General features: G+C 36.1%; 1 protein-coding gene across 2 annotated transcripts in view; it reads right to left on the bottom strand.

The window, feature by feature from the left end:
• Window positions 1-16,335, bottom strand: part of NBEA (neurobeachin) — a 490,666-nt gene that overhangs the window by 238,871 nt on the left and 235,460 nt on the right. For both annotated transcript variants that reach the window (XM_082063608.1, XM_082063609.1), the window contains one exon: window positions 7,858-7,922. In XM_082063608.1, the coding sequence (XP_081919734.1) occupies window positions 7,858-7,922 (65 nt within the window). The remainder of the gene's footprint in view (window positions 1-7,857; window positions 7,923-16,335) is intronic.

A 16,335-nucleotide genomic window follows, 5' to 3' on the forward strand; every position in this document is an offset into this window, starting at 1 on the left:
TACATCTCCTTTACTAGGAAATGGGTTTGATTTTGGTTTTAGACTGAATCAAAGCACTTTCAGTAATGAATTGATCAACAAACAAGTCTGAAATCACTTTTGACTCAAATCCTGGTACACTTCTATGAGGAAATGAGCTTTCTGTACAGATAGCTGTGAAGTTTCCAGCTGAATATATGGAAAATGAAAGTAAAAACTAGAATTAAGATATGCTGGTTTACAAATACGCAAAGGGTGAGTGTCACGAGGACGGAGCCAGGCTCTTCTCGGTGACAACAAATGACAGGACAAGGGGTAATGGGTTCAAACTGAACACAAGAGGTTCCACTTAAATTTGAGAAGAAACTTCTTCTCAGTAAGGGTGACAGAGCACTGGAACAGGCTGCCCAGGGCGGTTGTGGAGTCTCCTACTCTGGAGACATTCAAAACCCACCCGGACGCCTTCCTGTGTAACCTCATCTAGGTGTTCTTGCTCCGGCAGGGGGATTGTACTAGATGATCTTTTGAGGTCCCTTCCAATTCTGTGATTCTGTGATAACAGGCTTAAGTATCCATAGGAATAAGAGCAAATGGCAGGCTCTCCAGCTAAAAATGGAAGGGTTTCAGACTTATGAGTGAGAGCAGATCAGGTAAGAGTATGTCTGAGGACATTTTGATTCATAAATGTGAGTTATTTGCAAATGTTGTTTAGGAGTAGGTAAGAAGTTATGCTAAAACCACATAGTTTATGACAAACAGTGCTATTCACCTCTCAGAATTGAAGGGTGAAAACTCATATCTCACTTACTATTCTAAACTGACTTCACTATCCTGCAGTCAGTTCTTCCTAGTAATAATCTCACACAGAGAAAGACGGCTCGTAGTTGTTACATTGCTAGATAAAACAATTGTGCTTGTGTTACCCAATCTTTCCTTCATTTGAGATAAAATAAAAAAGCAGATCATTCCCAAGCAGCAATTTTCAAAACAGATTACAAAATGAACATTTGTTATAATTTAGCTAAGGTCTTGCTTCCTCTATTCATTCCTGAAGTTCTGCCAACTCATATGTCCAGGGAAACAGATGTTTCTCTGACTTACTTTCATCAGGTGCCCACAGCTTAATTTTTCTAAGAAGTAACCTGGAAACATGCCACTTTTTCACCAAACACAGTTGTTCTGACAATTATTACTTTTAATGGCATTCAGAAGAAATGAAACCTATCATTACACTTGGTATTTATAATAGGATTCATAAACTGGTCTAACTTGAAGAGTTTGAAGTTCTACAAGATGTCATATTGCTATAAACACTTAGAAAGTAAACTCCTATAAACTTTAGAAAGTAATGTCTTACACAGGGGTCTGATCTTTAGCAAAAGGGCAATGATATAAATTTACTAGAGAAAAGTTTGAAATTACATGATGCAAACACCAGCTACTGGGCTACATCATGAGCACATTGACAAGACAAACTTCACATAGGGTAATTATTAATGTTTCAGAAATGCCACAGAAGGTATAACAAATTCAATAAAACTCAGAGTTGACTGTGAAGAATCTATTCCACTCCTCATAAAGATTTTCTAGTTTGCATAAGAATTTTCTAAATCAAAATGAACTTCTCTCTGAAATAGTGAACACCCAGTAAACATCCAAGACCAGTAATTATAACTGAGATGGTCTGTGTCTTAGAATCAGCCTCAGCTTTGAGATATGACCAGATGAGGCAAGCTTAGAAGGTGAGGGAATGCCCCAAAATCTCTAACAGACCTAAGAACTCCAGCTGTCCTGACCCTACAAACAGATATTTACCATAACAATGTATACTTTATCTAACACAAACTGAGTATTAGTCTGGAGGCAGAGAAAGGACAGGTGTAGTAAAGAATATGAGATTATAAAAAAGCACATCTAGCAGGAAGTTCAGGCTCATGCTTCAGCTGGAGTAGAAATACAGCATTCAGTGCCCAGTTTTATAGAAGTATCTATGACAGGAATCTTGTACTGATGGAAGATGACATTTGGGATGAATTTCCATTAAACAGCCACTTACAGTTTATAAAGGATGCTTGCAATCAGAAGTTACAACTGGTGAGGGTGACAATACAGCAACCAAATTTGTTTATATCTGTCAAAGACAGAATAATCAAACACCTTTGTTCTTATTTCTATATTGTATTTGAGTGCTACTGCTTCCCCAGTGTTTTTTGTTTTTTTTTTTTTTTTTGCCTGGATTTGAATATATTGGATTTTGCACATGAGAGTGGAATCCTTTGCAAGTTGTTCTGGTAGGCCTCAACTACATAGTAGTCATGATGTCCGAAGACCAAGTATCTTGCATTCCTGGATGATTTAGGTGCACTCCCCATTCTGACCTCAGGGTTCCTGTGATCAAGATCATTGTCAAGAGAGAAACAAGGAATAAAATCCTTTCTTCATCCTTCTTGGACTCAACTACTAAATGAGTTCTTCAAGGGGTATCTAGGGATCCAACTGCAAATGTACATCATAAATCAAATATGGTAAATGGCACCATAGATATACCTTTTAACACAGGGCCCGAACATTTAAGTATTGCAGACAGTGAATAATGACTGTGAGCTCATTTACCACAAACTAAACATATCAGAACTGCCAAACTACAACAGAGGATGTCCAAAAGAAAATTTGCTGCTGTTACCCAGCAATCCTAGTTGAAGTAACATGGAAAGAATGTATGCCTTTATTAGCCTCCTTTCAGGATTTAATCATCAATTCATCTAAATTTATACAAACACAAATTTCCAGTCTATTTAAACATTCTGCTACTCTTTCCAGGAAATTAGTGAAAACTCAACAAAACAGGGTCTAAAAGAAAAAAGACTCCTGTGAATTTTAAGTATCCTTGGAGGTCCAGGTAGGTGGATAAACGCAAGTATATATTTTCATGGCTAAAGCAGAAAGCAGACTTAGTTACAGAGATTAACTTACAGAAACAAGGCTTACCATTTTAAATCTGAGATGAAATATAGTCTCACATTTCCTTACATTTATATTATGATCAGACTACTCCTACTATTTAAAATGAGGACATTCTTAAAAAAAATAAAGGAAAATATTTAAAAAGAAGGGACTAGGTCATCTCTTTAGAGAGGTGAGTGTTGTGAAAACATAAGGGGGGGAAACTGAAGTTGAAAATAGTAATCTAATCCTGAAAGACTAATAGTTAATGATCTCTAATGTTCACTTCTTAGGCAGGACAGACCCTTGAGATACTCCACTTATCAAAGGCATCAAGGTAGAGAACAATCAGTTAACCACAACTCTCAGTGTCCCATTATGTAGCCAGTTTTCTACCTATTTAGTTGCCCATCCGTTCAGAATATAGCATTCTAACTCTGATACATGGGTATTGTGGGACACAGTGTGGAAACCTTGCCAATGTCAAGGTAAATTATGTTCACTACTCTCCCTATGTCCACAAATCTAGTTTTATCATAGAGGCAAACAGGCCTGGTCAGGGATGGTTTAGGTTTTTTTAAATTCATGTTGACTGTTCTCAATTACCTTCTCCTTCATGCAGCCAGAAATGTGTTCCAAAAGGACTTGATACATGGTTTTCTGAAGGACAGAAGAAAAGTTGACCCACTTGGTTTTCTGTTTTTTTGGACTATTTTGAAGATGCGTGTAACATTTGCCTTTGTCCAGGTACCTGTGACCTGTCCCAGTTTCCTTGACCTTTCAGAGATAGTAGTGATCAGCCTTGCATTAGATGCACCCCATCAGGTATTATGGACTTGCATGGAACAATCTGTTCCAAGGAATCCTTGACTCAATCCTCATCTACTGCTGGTAGTTCTCCTCCATGAACCCTTTCATTAAAGAAAGAGGCTTGAGAAATCTTGGTGAAGACTGAGACAAATAAGGCATTAAGCACCTCAGTCTTATCTGTCACTAAATCATCCAGCCCATTCACTAACAGGCCACATTTCCCTTGGTCAGCCTTTTACTACTAATGAAGTGGTAGAAGCTTTTGTTGCCCTTGATATCCCTTCCAAGTCTCATTTTAAGTTGAGCATTGGCCTTCCTGACAACTTTCCTTACATTGCTCAAGCAATGTTTCTATATTCCTCCTTTCTAGCCTGATTCTACTTCCACCTCTGGTGCGCTCTCTTTTTTGCATCAGAGCTTTACTATAATTTCCTTGGTTAGCCAAACCAGTTTCTTGATACATCTACTTCCTTTCCTGTTCTTGCACTTGGATGGGGCTGTACTTGAAGGTCTGTCATCTTTCCTCTCTTGACCTCCACATCCGCCTTCCATGGCATCCTACCTATCAGTTTCCCAAATAAGCGAAAATCTACACTCATGAAGTCTACTCTGCTACTCTCCAACCTCACTTCCCCCAGGACCTCGAACTCCACTATTTCATGGTAGCTACAGCCAAAAATGTCATTAATTACCATATCCAAAAACAATTCTTTGCTTGCTAGTGAATAGCAGATCCAGCTGTGTGCTAGTTCATCCTGTATCAAGAAGTCATCGTCAGCTCACTCCACGAATCTTCTTGACTGCGTACATTCCACCTTGTTACACTTCCAGAGGATGTCAAGAAGACTAAATATCCCCATGAGAACCAGGGTTTGTGACACAGATACTTCCTCAAATTGTTTAAAGAATGCTTCTTCCTTTGCTTACCTTGAATGGGTGGTCTATAACAAATTCTCACCATGATGTCACCCTTACTGGACTCCCCTCTCATCCTGTCCTACAAGTTATCAACCAGACTGCCATCCGTTCCACTGAAGAGCTCCACGTGTCAGAGCTGCTTCTTCACAGAGAAGGTAACACTCCCTCCTCACTTTCTCTGCCTATCTTTCCCAAGGAACTTGTATCTGTCCATCACAGCACTTCTGTCACGCAGTGCAGGCTGTCCCACCAAATCTCACTCATTCTAGTGAAGTCATAGTTTTGTGATTGCATGTGGAGCAATTTCTACTTCTTGTTTCCCAAGCTGTATGCACTTGTGTACAAATTTACTTGAGGTGGGTTTTCCTATCTTATCTCTTGTTCTCATCACCCTGCACCCTTTTCTCCTGACCTCGTCCATCACCATCCCACTTAAATGTCAGTTGTAACATCCCTCCCACATTATTCCTAAAGAACTCTTTTCATGTTCCCTTTTACAGCCAACATCACAGATGCATCCAGCTCATAAATTAAGAAGCCTACTTATGTGTATACCCCACTGTAAATCTGAAATCCTAATCTGCTGCTATCAGTGAAGCTCTTGACATGTGTGATATGCTTCACATCAGATATTCATAGCATGAGACTGATTAAAAAGAAGTGTAAAGTTCAAGATCATAACCAGGATGTCTCTACATCATTCAGGTACATTATAGACAGTGTTGTCTTACACTTCCAAATTAAAAATCTCTGTATATGTTTTCCTTGAAAGTGTTAATTTAAAGCTATAATCAAATACTTTTGCTATACTAAAACAGGTCCTATTTTTAGAAAGCTGTATCAGTGTTTGTATGCTGAATACTACAAACGTGTCATTCAGACTTTTCTAACAAAACATTATATAAAACTAGAAAAAACAGAAACAAATGGAGTAAATCAACTGATTTAAAATGAAAATGCAATTTATTAAAGTGACAGGTATATAGACATTATATGTTTTCTTAACTAAAATTAAACTGAAATATTTTATTTCACAACATTTCTAGTAAAGTCAAAGACCAGAAAGGCACTCAAACAATTTCAAGAAGGAACAACAAAAGCTAGGTACTTAGAAAATCACCTTACAGCATCCATATATTAAAACAGATAGGCATCTAACTGAAGATATAAAAAATTATGATCTGCAATACATTTAAACCTTTTCATCCATGCTCCAATGAAAAAGCTTTCTCAAACTGTTGATTTATTACCCAGGTCTCTCAAAATCTTACCCAGAAAGTCCTTCAAAATGTTCTTACTCTTCATTTTGCTTTTAATAATTTAAAATTCAATCATTATCGCACAGCGATTATATGCAATTTTACATCCCATTAACCCTGCTTTGTTTTAATTATAAAGATCCTTTGTTAGATTCCTTTAAATGATCCAGCTTATAATTTCAGGTTATCCTAGGGAGCACTTTAATTCAGCTGCACATTCATCAACTGTTTATGTCCTGTTAATTGTTGACAACTGCACAATTGCATTCTCTAGCTGTGATTGATGAACTGCATTCACAAGTTTAGCTATTAAACAGAATAAATATTTATAACAATTTCCAGTTAAAGCATTGTTATCTTTATACCCAAAAGGATAAATTAAAAACGGATGGGCTGATTGCAAAGAAGAGCATTCTAGTAATCCACACACACTTATTCTACAACACTTTCCTGACAAAAGTATATGGAGGAACATGTGTCTAAGGGGAGATTGATTAGACAGTTCTTTGATTGGATTGAAGCAGCAGTTCTTAAATACTACTTTGTTTTGAAAAGTTACTGTTAGAAGGGAGTAGAGGGTCCACTTATGTCTTAATACCCGACCACTAAAAATATGCAGATGTAGGATTTGTTCAGAATGAGAATTTTGCCAATAGCAAGCATGCAATGATATCTGAACCCACTTGCCTCAGCTGAGAAAATAAAAAGGGTCAAAATGGGATTCTATATTACTACCCAAGAACTTAAGTTTACTATAATTATTCAGTTTATTTCCATGTAATATTTATTGTATAATGTGCAATACATGACCCACTCAAGTGAGCACTACTATGGTTCAAATTTATATTGATGCTTCATAACAAGAAGAATTTCCAATGAAAGGACTACATTTCCAACTGCTACATTGCAGTGTAACTTCACTGTGCATTGAGAAAGTTTATATCAACCAAAAATTGTGTATAAAGATACATGCTCCTCTTTTGCAGATACTAATGCTCCTGTATTCCTACCTCCGATATTATCTAGTCTCCCTTTTTAAATTAACGTATGATTTAACCACTGAAATACCATCTAGATTAAAAAAAAAATCCCATAATAAAGAGATGATTTGATACTTTACTATTGGTAATGACATACTACTGGTGAAAAAAAGAAACCACATCTAAAATGATCAAAACTCTTCAACAGTCATATTACAATTTTTTTTTTTTTGTTTATTTGTTTTTGCAGCTGCACATATCAAGACATCTAGACTCATGGGGATTTAATGTACTGGCCAATACAAGCCACACACGTTACACAAGTGGCTCTGTTTGTCTTTGGCATTCCACTACCAAGAAGGGCAAAGAGTCCTCCTTTGCTACCCAACCTGCTGGCTGAAAGTACTGACAAGCATTTAACAGAGTGGAAGACTTTATGATACTGCGCTAAAATTACTTAAGGATTGATAATGTAGTATCTTAACAATTTGCAAAAGCAAGGGAGCTTTTATAAACATAATTTCCTGTGTGCTTTATAGGACTCAAATTGGACCAGAAATTCTAGATAAAATAACTCCTCATGAACTGTTAGTATGGAGAACAGCATCTGTAGAGTGGATGTTGTGCTCCTAAAACAGATGGAGCAGCAGATGGGTTTACAGATTGGACTCCCTGGACTGTCTGGGTAAAACAACCTTACTGCTCTGGAAAATGGTGGTTCAATTCTCAAATAAAGCCAAACCTATATACATTTCACAGGAGTTTTATTTCCTTCTGTCAATAAACAAAAATTTCAAAATTTACACATTTTCAAATTAAATATTTATTATATTAAATATCTATACAGTAAATAACTTAATTAAAATGGCCTTTTCACAATATTTTTGGAACAGATGGTGAGGAAGTATTATTACCCAATGGAATAAATGCAAAATGACTACTTGTTCAAAAGCTTTAAAATTAATTACCTTCCTTCATTGATGAGCTCAATAAATGCAAGTCCTGCATTCTTCTGAATAGAATTTTGCCATTCCTAAGAAGATAAAATATAACATGATCAAAACCCAAGGATTTCAAACCACATTTCTGAAGCTGATCCTGATGACTTCCTAAAGAAGCTTGAATCTAGGCTGAACTTCTTAACAGTTTTGTTGTTGTTGGTTTTTAAACTTTTTTATTTTTTTTTTATTTTTTCAAAGAAGAATAACCAGATAATTTTAAAACTGTAGTTCATTATGGTTTTCAAATAAATTTTAGGTGGTCATGTTTTCTGTTTCAACCTTAAGCAAGCTTTAGTTTTCCTTGTCTAGAGAACATGAAAACACATATTGTTTCTCCAAATCATACAGTTGCCCACTGAACATACTAAGTGAAACAAAGTCTGGAAATAGTAATTTCTTAACTTTTCTTCACTGTTAAACCTTGCACATTTTATCATACAGGGCAGACAATAATCTGTGTACCATCCACCTCTCTTTGTTTCTTCTCCATTATAAGTGAAAACAAAACAACCTCTAATAACAAACCGAGTTTTCAAAATTCTTTTACAATCAACATGAATTTCCAAAATTTTAACCACCTAGTAGATATCAGAAGATAACAGCTTTTACTTCATATACCACTAAGTTAAAGAGAAAATTCTCAGTGTATCACAGCTTTTTGCCATGCAACCCACTGCCTCTATCACCCCAACAGACTTTTGATACTTGATATGAAAAAAGGTCAAGATATCTCTCTAGTAAGTAACGATTACTTTCTTTTGCAATAATTCCTTGAAACTTTTCTTACAGTGTAATAAACATTTCCTTTTATTCATACAGAAAAAAAATCAAAATACTTTAGCTGAATTACAGTTCAGAGAGAAATTTTGCAGCCTGAGTCTTCATGTTATAACAAAAATGGGTAGAGAGCTTACAGTTACAGAACTATTCTGTTTTACGTTTCCATTTTTGCAGGATTAAAAAAAATCAGGCAGAAATCCCAGATGCTTATTTCCTGATATGGGCAAAAAATAGCTTTGCACAGACAAGGAAATTTTCTCAAAGAACAGTTGTGAAAACTAGTTGCTAATCAGTAAGGTGCTTCTTGCTGATCCTATGAAAATTCACGAATTTACCAAGTCATATGTCTTAAAAAAACCCCAACAATAATAATATACTCCTCATAGGTTTTGTAGGAGGCAAGCTAAAATACCCAAATAATGAACTTATTATTTACCCATTATGGAGCATGTAAGTCCTGATTAGGGAAGACAGAGTATCAGCACTCAAGCCTCTCGCTTGTGTGCCAGAAAACCATTGTAATAGATCCTTTTTTTCATGCTATTGATTTTGTTCTTTTCAAAATACAGTAACTGAAGCAAGCCTAATGACCTAATTTTTGGAATCAATTAAATCACCTTGGTATAGTACAAAGTCACTCAAACTAAGAAGGAAAGGATTCGGTTGCCTAAACGTAGGCACCAAGTGCCATTTTAGGAAACAATAGTCTGGGCTGGAGGTAATACTTGAGCTGTAGCATTATTTTTTTCTTTAATGAGAGTCTTTTACTGTACACTATAAAAAGCCCTATTAGTATTTTATTTTGAGCTGCTTTTCTGCACCACAGCTGATATGACTCTGCAGTCAGGAAGGCAGAACTGGTGTGACTAGAATTCAGGAAAGAAGAAGAAAGAATTAAAATAAAAAGCTTCCTAAGATGGCTAGAAGAAAGCATGCTAGTTAATTTTTTAATGAGAGACAGAAGTTTTATCTGTGTCTGCAAAAGACCAAGAGATTCCTGCAAGTCTTTTGCCAGATCTTCCTGGCCAGTGCAAATGTCTCAGGTACTGTAGGACATCCAAAATGCCTTACTGTTTTTTAGGTGAGATACCTTAATGTACCTAAAGAGCCATTAGATACCTATGTGGAATCAAACAAATCTGTTCTTATGTTTCCATAGGTGCAAAATCTCATCAATTTACAAAAAAATCATTATTCATGACAAAAGTGTGTGAAACCTGCCCAAATATCTACTGAAAACTAGTGGAAAACATAATGATGCAGAACCAGAAAGAAACTAGGATTCATGGTTCGTGCATTGTTTCACTACAAACTCATTACTGGAAACTTCACTACAAACTCCCAACTCCCCATTAATCCACAAATAAGGGAATAATTACCACTACTACAATCTCCTCTCAGTTTTAGGCATAATTTAATATAAAAGATTCCTGATACTGATAGATGAGCTGTATTTGTGGAAAGGCACTTGGTTTTGTTTTTCCCAGTTTCTTTTTAAAAGACACAAACAAGGAAGAGAAATACTCAGAAATGTCAACATTACAGTTGCCTTTGCAACTGGCCATTTGGATCACAGCATGCACCTTAAGGACTGGATTAAAATGTGGCATTATATGCCCAAAGAATGTGCAGCAATTTTTTTTTTATACTATCTTAGTTTCCACAGAAAATCTTTCTTACCCCCAAGATGCAAGCAACAAAAAGACAAACACCAAACGTAATGGACACAGTGATGGTAGTTGGAAAATTTACGCTATAGGTAAGTAGAATCGTAGCCTAGACTTTTGGTTATAAGCAAGTAAGTGCTTGAATGACTGCACTACATCTCAGGCGGTTTTGGTTCAGCTTCACATCCTTATATGAAAAGCTGGGTGACTTTTCTGCACCTTAAAAATGCTGATGCCAATTACATGCTGAAGTAATGGAAGACTTTGACAAAATCATGTACCATAAAATTTCTTCTATACAAGGAGAATATGTTGACCTTTCTTTGCCTGAAGCTCCTGTTTGACAGGGCAGTGGGAACAACTACTACTGCCAGCAGTGCACCTCTTGGAACAAGGTAGGGTGCAGAAGACTCAAGGATAGAGGCATAGTTAAAGATTAACACACACAGTATTCAAGAATGATGACACATCACTTCTTTGAAAGGACTAAAACCAGAATGAAGATATCAATTTTTTTTAAAAACAATTATTCATATTGAAACCAATTTAAAAGTTGTCTTCATACACAATAATTAAATATCATAACTTTAGACATTCAGTTCCATTATTGGCCAATATGGCTATGTTCTAGATATTTTATATTATGCAAAATTCCATTGAATACATCAAAAATGCAATAAATTATTAGGATGCTGACAATTGCCACCCTTCTGCCCCCTCCTAACTTGTCCTCCTCCTCTATTCTGTCATTGCTTGAGAAGCATCACTGCATCCAGAAAGCATCAGTACATGTTCCCTGACAAAAGATTCAGCCTGAATCCTGTTATGAAACTGTCCATGCAGAGGAGGACAAGAGATTAATACAATCAGGACAAAAGTAAGAGGCTAGAACTTCTAAATCATGAACCATATCACAGCGCAGATATTACTCGAAATTCTTTTTTTTTTTCCTTTCAAATCATGATGTACATTTTCTTACTCTCTCATATTCTTACAGTTTTGACTTATGAATGTATTTTCTCAGTCCAATAAAATTCTGAAGGTTTTCATAATTTACATGAGAGCTCTCGGTCTTTCCAATATCTGCAAGGAAGTTTAAAGTTGTATCACAAATTTCAAGTTGCTCAACAAACTGCAGTTACTGAATGGTGTAGTAATCACCATACAGTTCTCCTCCCACTACAGTTGCCACTGTCTCAATCAATTGTATCTTCTTTGGAATTGTCTCTTCTCCATATTTTAAACTAATCTGAGTATTTTTTTCCTTTTTTTTTTTTTTTTCCATTTTGAATATTTATTTAATTTTCTAGTGTAAGATATTAATAATTCAGTTGATACCTCAATTCTTCAATCACTGTATTTTAATCATAACTTCTTGAGGTAGAGGAAATTCTATTATATTGACTCTCTTCTTTCTGGACCCTTGAATATGTTTGGAGAAAACTCTTATGTAGAGCTGAACAGGTGTTACCTTTTATCAGGGTAAGGAAGAGGAAATTGTATAAAAATGTGTTTGCAATTCACAACATGCACATAATTTAGCTTGGGTTTGAAGTCTGTGTTGTAAAATTACCTTCTAAAATCACCAATAACTTGGTTTACTTCATTTAAGAGGAAAGATTCAAAGGGAATGTTACAAGATTGAAGGAAATGTATCTTTAAGGTAGAAAACCATGTCCAATAAAATTAGGTAAAACCAGAAAAAACAGCTGATTCAAAGATAAAGCCTCATAAATTTCTGAGAAGATTATACAGTTTTTAAGATCATAGGATTGTCGCTACCATTCCTAGAAGAACTGAACTAAAGATATTGGAGTCTTAAAACCTTCCACTATTATTTGGAATGAGAATCAGATCTAAGAATTACAATTTTACTGTCTTTAACCTTCTCTCACACTCACATGTATACTGCTGATAGATGATAAAATGAATTTTGGGTCTACTCTTTCAAGTAAATTTGGGATCAATTTTAGGATTTTATGATAGGTCATCCATTTTAAAAGTGACTATTTCCCACCATAAGTAAGTTGCAGAATGACTGACGACATCCTCCTGGAAGGCAAACTGGAGTACATGGGCTTATAGCCAAATCACGGAAAACAAAAGAATGTGAAACTTTCACAACACTATTTATATAAATATGACTTTAACAATGCAGCAAATGTAACAGGAAGTTTTAGATTTCACTTTCACTAGACTAAAGCCTAATTTTTTCTCTATTTTCTTGACCTGGAGTAATGTTCCTTTTTGGATTTTTGAAAACACACAGAGCCTTGCCCTTCTGATCACCTGTGGTAATTGCCCAATTTATCTTGGAAATGAAGTCAAGCATTCCCAGAGGAGCATTTCATTGTTATCTTAGCAGAGAAAAAAAAAATACACAATTGAAAAAACACGTTATCCAAACAACACTAGGGAAATGCCCAGATTTATTTAGATAATACAGTATTAACCTTAATCACCTCATAGACATTCTGCATATCTTCTAATGCAGACAGAAGATACATGCTAGGAGTTATACACATCTCCATAACTTCTTGAGCTTCCTTTCTGTCTGGAAAAATAGTTCTCCATTCAAGAGATACTAAAATTATTATTAACAACATGTGTTGTTATGTACGACTATTAATTCCAAAAGCCAGTCCACATATTACTCAATCAATCTCTCATGTTAAAGGCAGATAACTAATTTGAAGTCTTCCAAAATGCACCACTAAAGATAAGACTTTTTGATGTAAGGAAAACTACTCATATTGTCTCCATTAGGTATATAATGAAACCCCCCAAACTATGGTATATTTATTAACAATGATGGCCTCCAATAATGAGCTTTTTCACCTTTTCTCAGCCCTTTAGGAAATACCAGTTGACTCTTTCTGACTGTCTAGGTGTTTTTCTCTGATCTAAGATCCTTCTCAATTACATGCAACTTAATAGAGAAGTCAGGGGAAGACACTGCCATTTTAGGATATGAGGAAAGTAATTCTTTCAGTTTTCTGATCCTGCCTGTTTTGCCATGAATCTAGGAGACATTCAGATCAGCATCTCACTGATGTGTAATAAATATACTCTTTGGCATTTTTTAAGGAAAATTAGTCTGACATGCAAGAGGAAGAACCAGAAGATCCATGGTGACTCTGGTGTAGGTAAGATATTGAAGAAGAAAACCTGCTGATTACTAAAGGCACCCGCAGCAGTTTTCTGAGTATACAAGGATCTGGAAGGACATCTCACAGAGTAATCAAGAAAGTAAACTGTCCAACAAGTAGTAAAGAATACAGTGATGGTTTCCATTTGAAAGTTAGATTACCAGAAGCAGAAGGTCAACAGATAAAGATTGAGATAAGGCTTGAAGATATTCCACACATGGACAGGAAATCAATGCAAGAAAATTCTCTGATACCCCTTCAGCGTAAAAACAGATAATGCAAAATTATCACATTTTGGAAAACTTTCAGAATTCTATAAGGCAAGTGAGAAACACTGTGGGGGGAAATAAAACAAAAAAACATTCTCCCCTCCCAACAAACCACTTAATTTCTAGATTAAAAAAATATAAAGAAAAAGGTTTTCTCCTTCCCCTGTAACTTGTACTGGAGTCTATTTCTGGTTTTGGAAATTACACAAAGTGTATATAACAACCTATTTGTCTATAGGCTGTGCTCCGGATTGTGGAGAGCCTCAAATCAACATCAGATTGTAAGTATATGTTTAAGCTGTACCATATTTGATAATGGATAAAGGCACAGTAGAAATGTTGCTTCTCTCTTGCTGAACCTTTATATAGTCCAAAAAAGATGACAATATTAAAGAAAGTACTTGCTTCAACTACAAAGACTATTTAGTGAAATTAAATTTGAATCTGTAACAAAATGTGAAGCTACAAACCCTCAATTTGGAGCTACATTACTGGCATTTTCATATACCTTTCTAGTGCTTTGTACCGTATATGACAATCTGTGGGATTTCTTTTTGGTTTTAACTTATTTCTCTCCTATCAAATGCCAAGATTCCTTCCCTTTTTTTTTTTTTTTTTCTTGGCTGCCATGGGGCAGTCTTTTCTTCCTCCAACCTGGGCCATTCCACCTGCTACCTGCATTGAGCTATTTCTTCCGTGGCTACTCTAGAAATATAATCAGTTAAGAATTACTATTTAATCCAGAGTTACTTTTTATTTTCATGTGACTGTTTCCACCATTGCATGTAATGGTGAAAGGGAGTGATCAGGAATATGGAGCTAGAAGTGGAGAAGACATGATACCTCTGCCAGTGTTATTTGGGCCAGAGAGAAGCCAAAGCTGAACACTGAAACTGAACCCTAAGAGTCTTTTGATGCAGAAATCTGAATTAACAGCTTGCTGCTACAAAAACATGAGATAAGTTTTCTCTCTTCTCCCCTGTGCTCCCAGGTTTGCAATCCTGAATCCTTCTCTTTGGGTAGCTCTGGTGGTTTTCAAACTAGGGTCTCAGCCAGCTTAACCCACTAACCCAGGAAACAAATGTTTGAACAGTTTTCAGGTGTGTTTCTGTCTTATGAATATCAAAAGTGGGGTAAAGCAGAGAAGAAGCTGCCGGACAGAAGCAGTGTAGCAGATCCAGAACTTTGTTAGGATAACTGTTTTCAAGATCTACTGGAAAAACAGATTATTGAAAAAATAAGTTTCTGTACATTTACATATGTGCTTCTATGTATCCTACACAAAATTTTAACTTAGACTTTTGCAGTGACATGATCTGCAACATTGTCTCCTCCTAGTCACATTGGTAGAAATACAGAGACAATGGATAATCCAACAGGACAAATGGGAAAACATGGCCCAAGGTAAAACATCCAACTTGCTTCCCGATTAGGAAAAAGAAAGAGTAAAAAAGTACACCTCCATAGGAATTTGCATAACCAACCTTATTTCACCACTGAAGTTATATGAGATTTAATTTCCTAAGCAGATTAGTTCCAGATTAATTTTTCTTTAGATTTAAGAGAAGTCATTATGACACACACAATCACATAGAATAGTTGGGTTTGGAAGGGACCTCAGGAGAGGTTCAAAGCAGGTTCACCTAAAGTAGATTGCACAGTAATGTGTCCAGGCATGTCTTAAATGTCTCCAGAGAAGGAGACTCCACAACCTCTCTGGGCAGCCTGTTCAAGTGCTCTGTCACCCTCAAAGTAAAGAAGTTTCTCCTCATATTCAGATGGGACCTTCTGTGCTTCAGTCTGTGCCCATTGCCCCTCATCCTATCATTGGACACCACTGAAAATAGTATGGTCTCAACCTCTTGACATCCACCCTTGAGATGTTTAAAAACATTGGTGAGATCCCCTCTCAGCCTTCTCTTCTCCAGGCTGAACAGACCCAGCTCTCTGTCTCTCCTCATAAGAAAGGTGCTCCAGACCTCTAATCATCTTTATAGCTCTCTGCTGGACTCCCTCCAGTAATTCCTTGTCCTTCCTGAACCGGGAAGCCCAGAACTGGACACAGTAATCCAAATCACTTTTCTTCAGCCTTCCTACTGCAGTTGGTGTCAAAAAGATAAATAGCAAACACTTCTGTTAGTGTGCTGCTGTCACAGTTACTCTGAAAGGGCTGTAACTTACCAAACAAAAATTAAGGAGTATGAGAACTCTAGGAATACCTTTGGAGAGAATAAATAAGGGCCATTAAGCATAATTAAAATTGAGTCTAATATTGGCAACAGGAACAAATACATACAAAATTATTATAAATAAATCTATAATGATAATCAAAGGGTTCTAATAATGTATAATATCAAAATGTAAAGTAGACATACAAATCATGTAATATAGAAATAAAGGTAACTGTCTTAAGATGGAGAGAGGCGAAATACCTGTGAGGATGGTGCTTGATAAGAAGCAACTGTGCATCAGAGCAGAGAATTCCTACTTAAACTTTTCTAGAAAGCTTTCAACAGAGTACGTTTAGTATCAAGAAGCATGGATTGTGTTTTTGTTCTATGAATCCTACATTTTGGGGCT

This window comes from Streptopelia decaocto (assembly GCF_964273445.1).
Source record: "Streptopelia decaocto genome assembly, chromosome: 1".
In the NCBI taxonomy this organism is placed as follows: Eukaryota; Metazoa; Chordata; class Aves; order Columbiformes; family Columbidae; genus Streptopelia; species Streptopelia decaocto.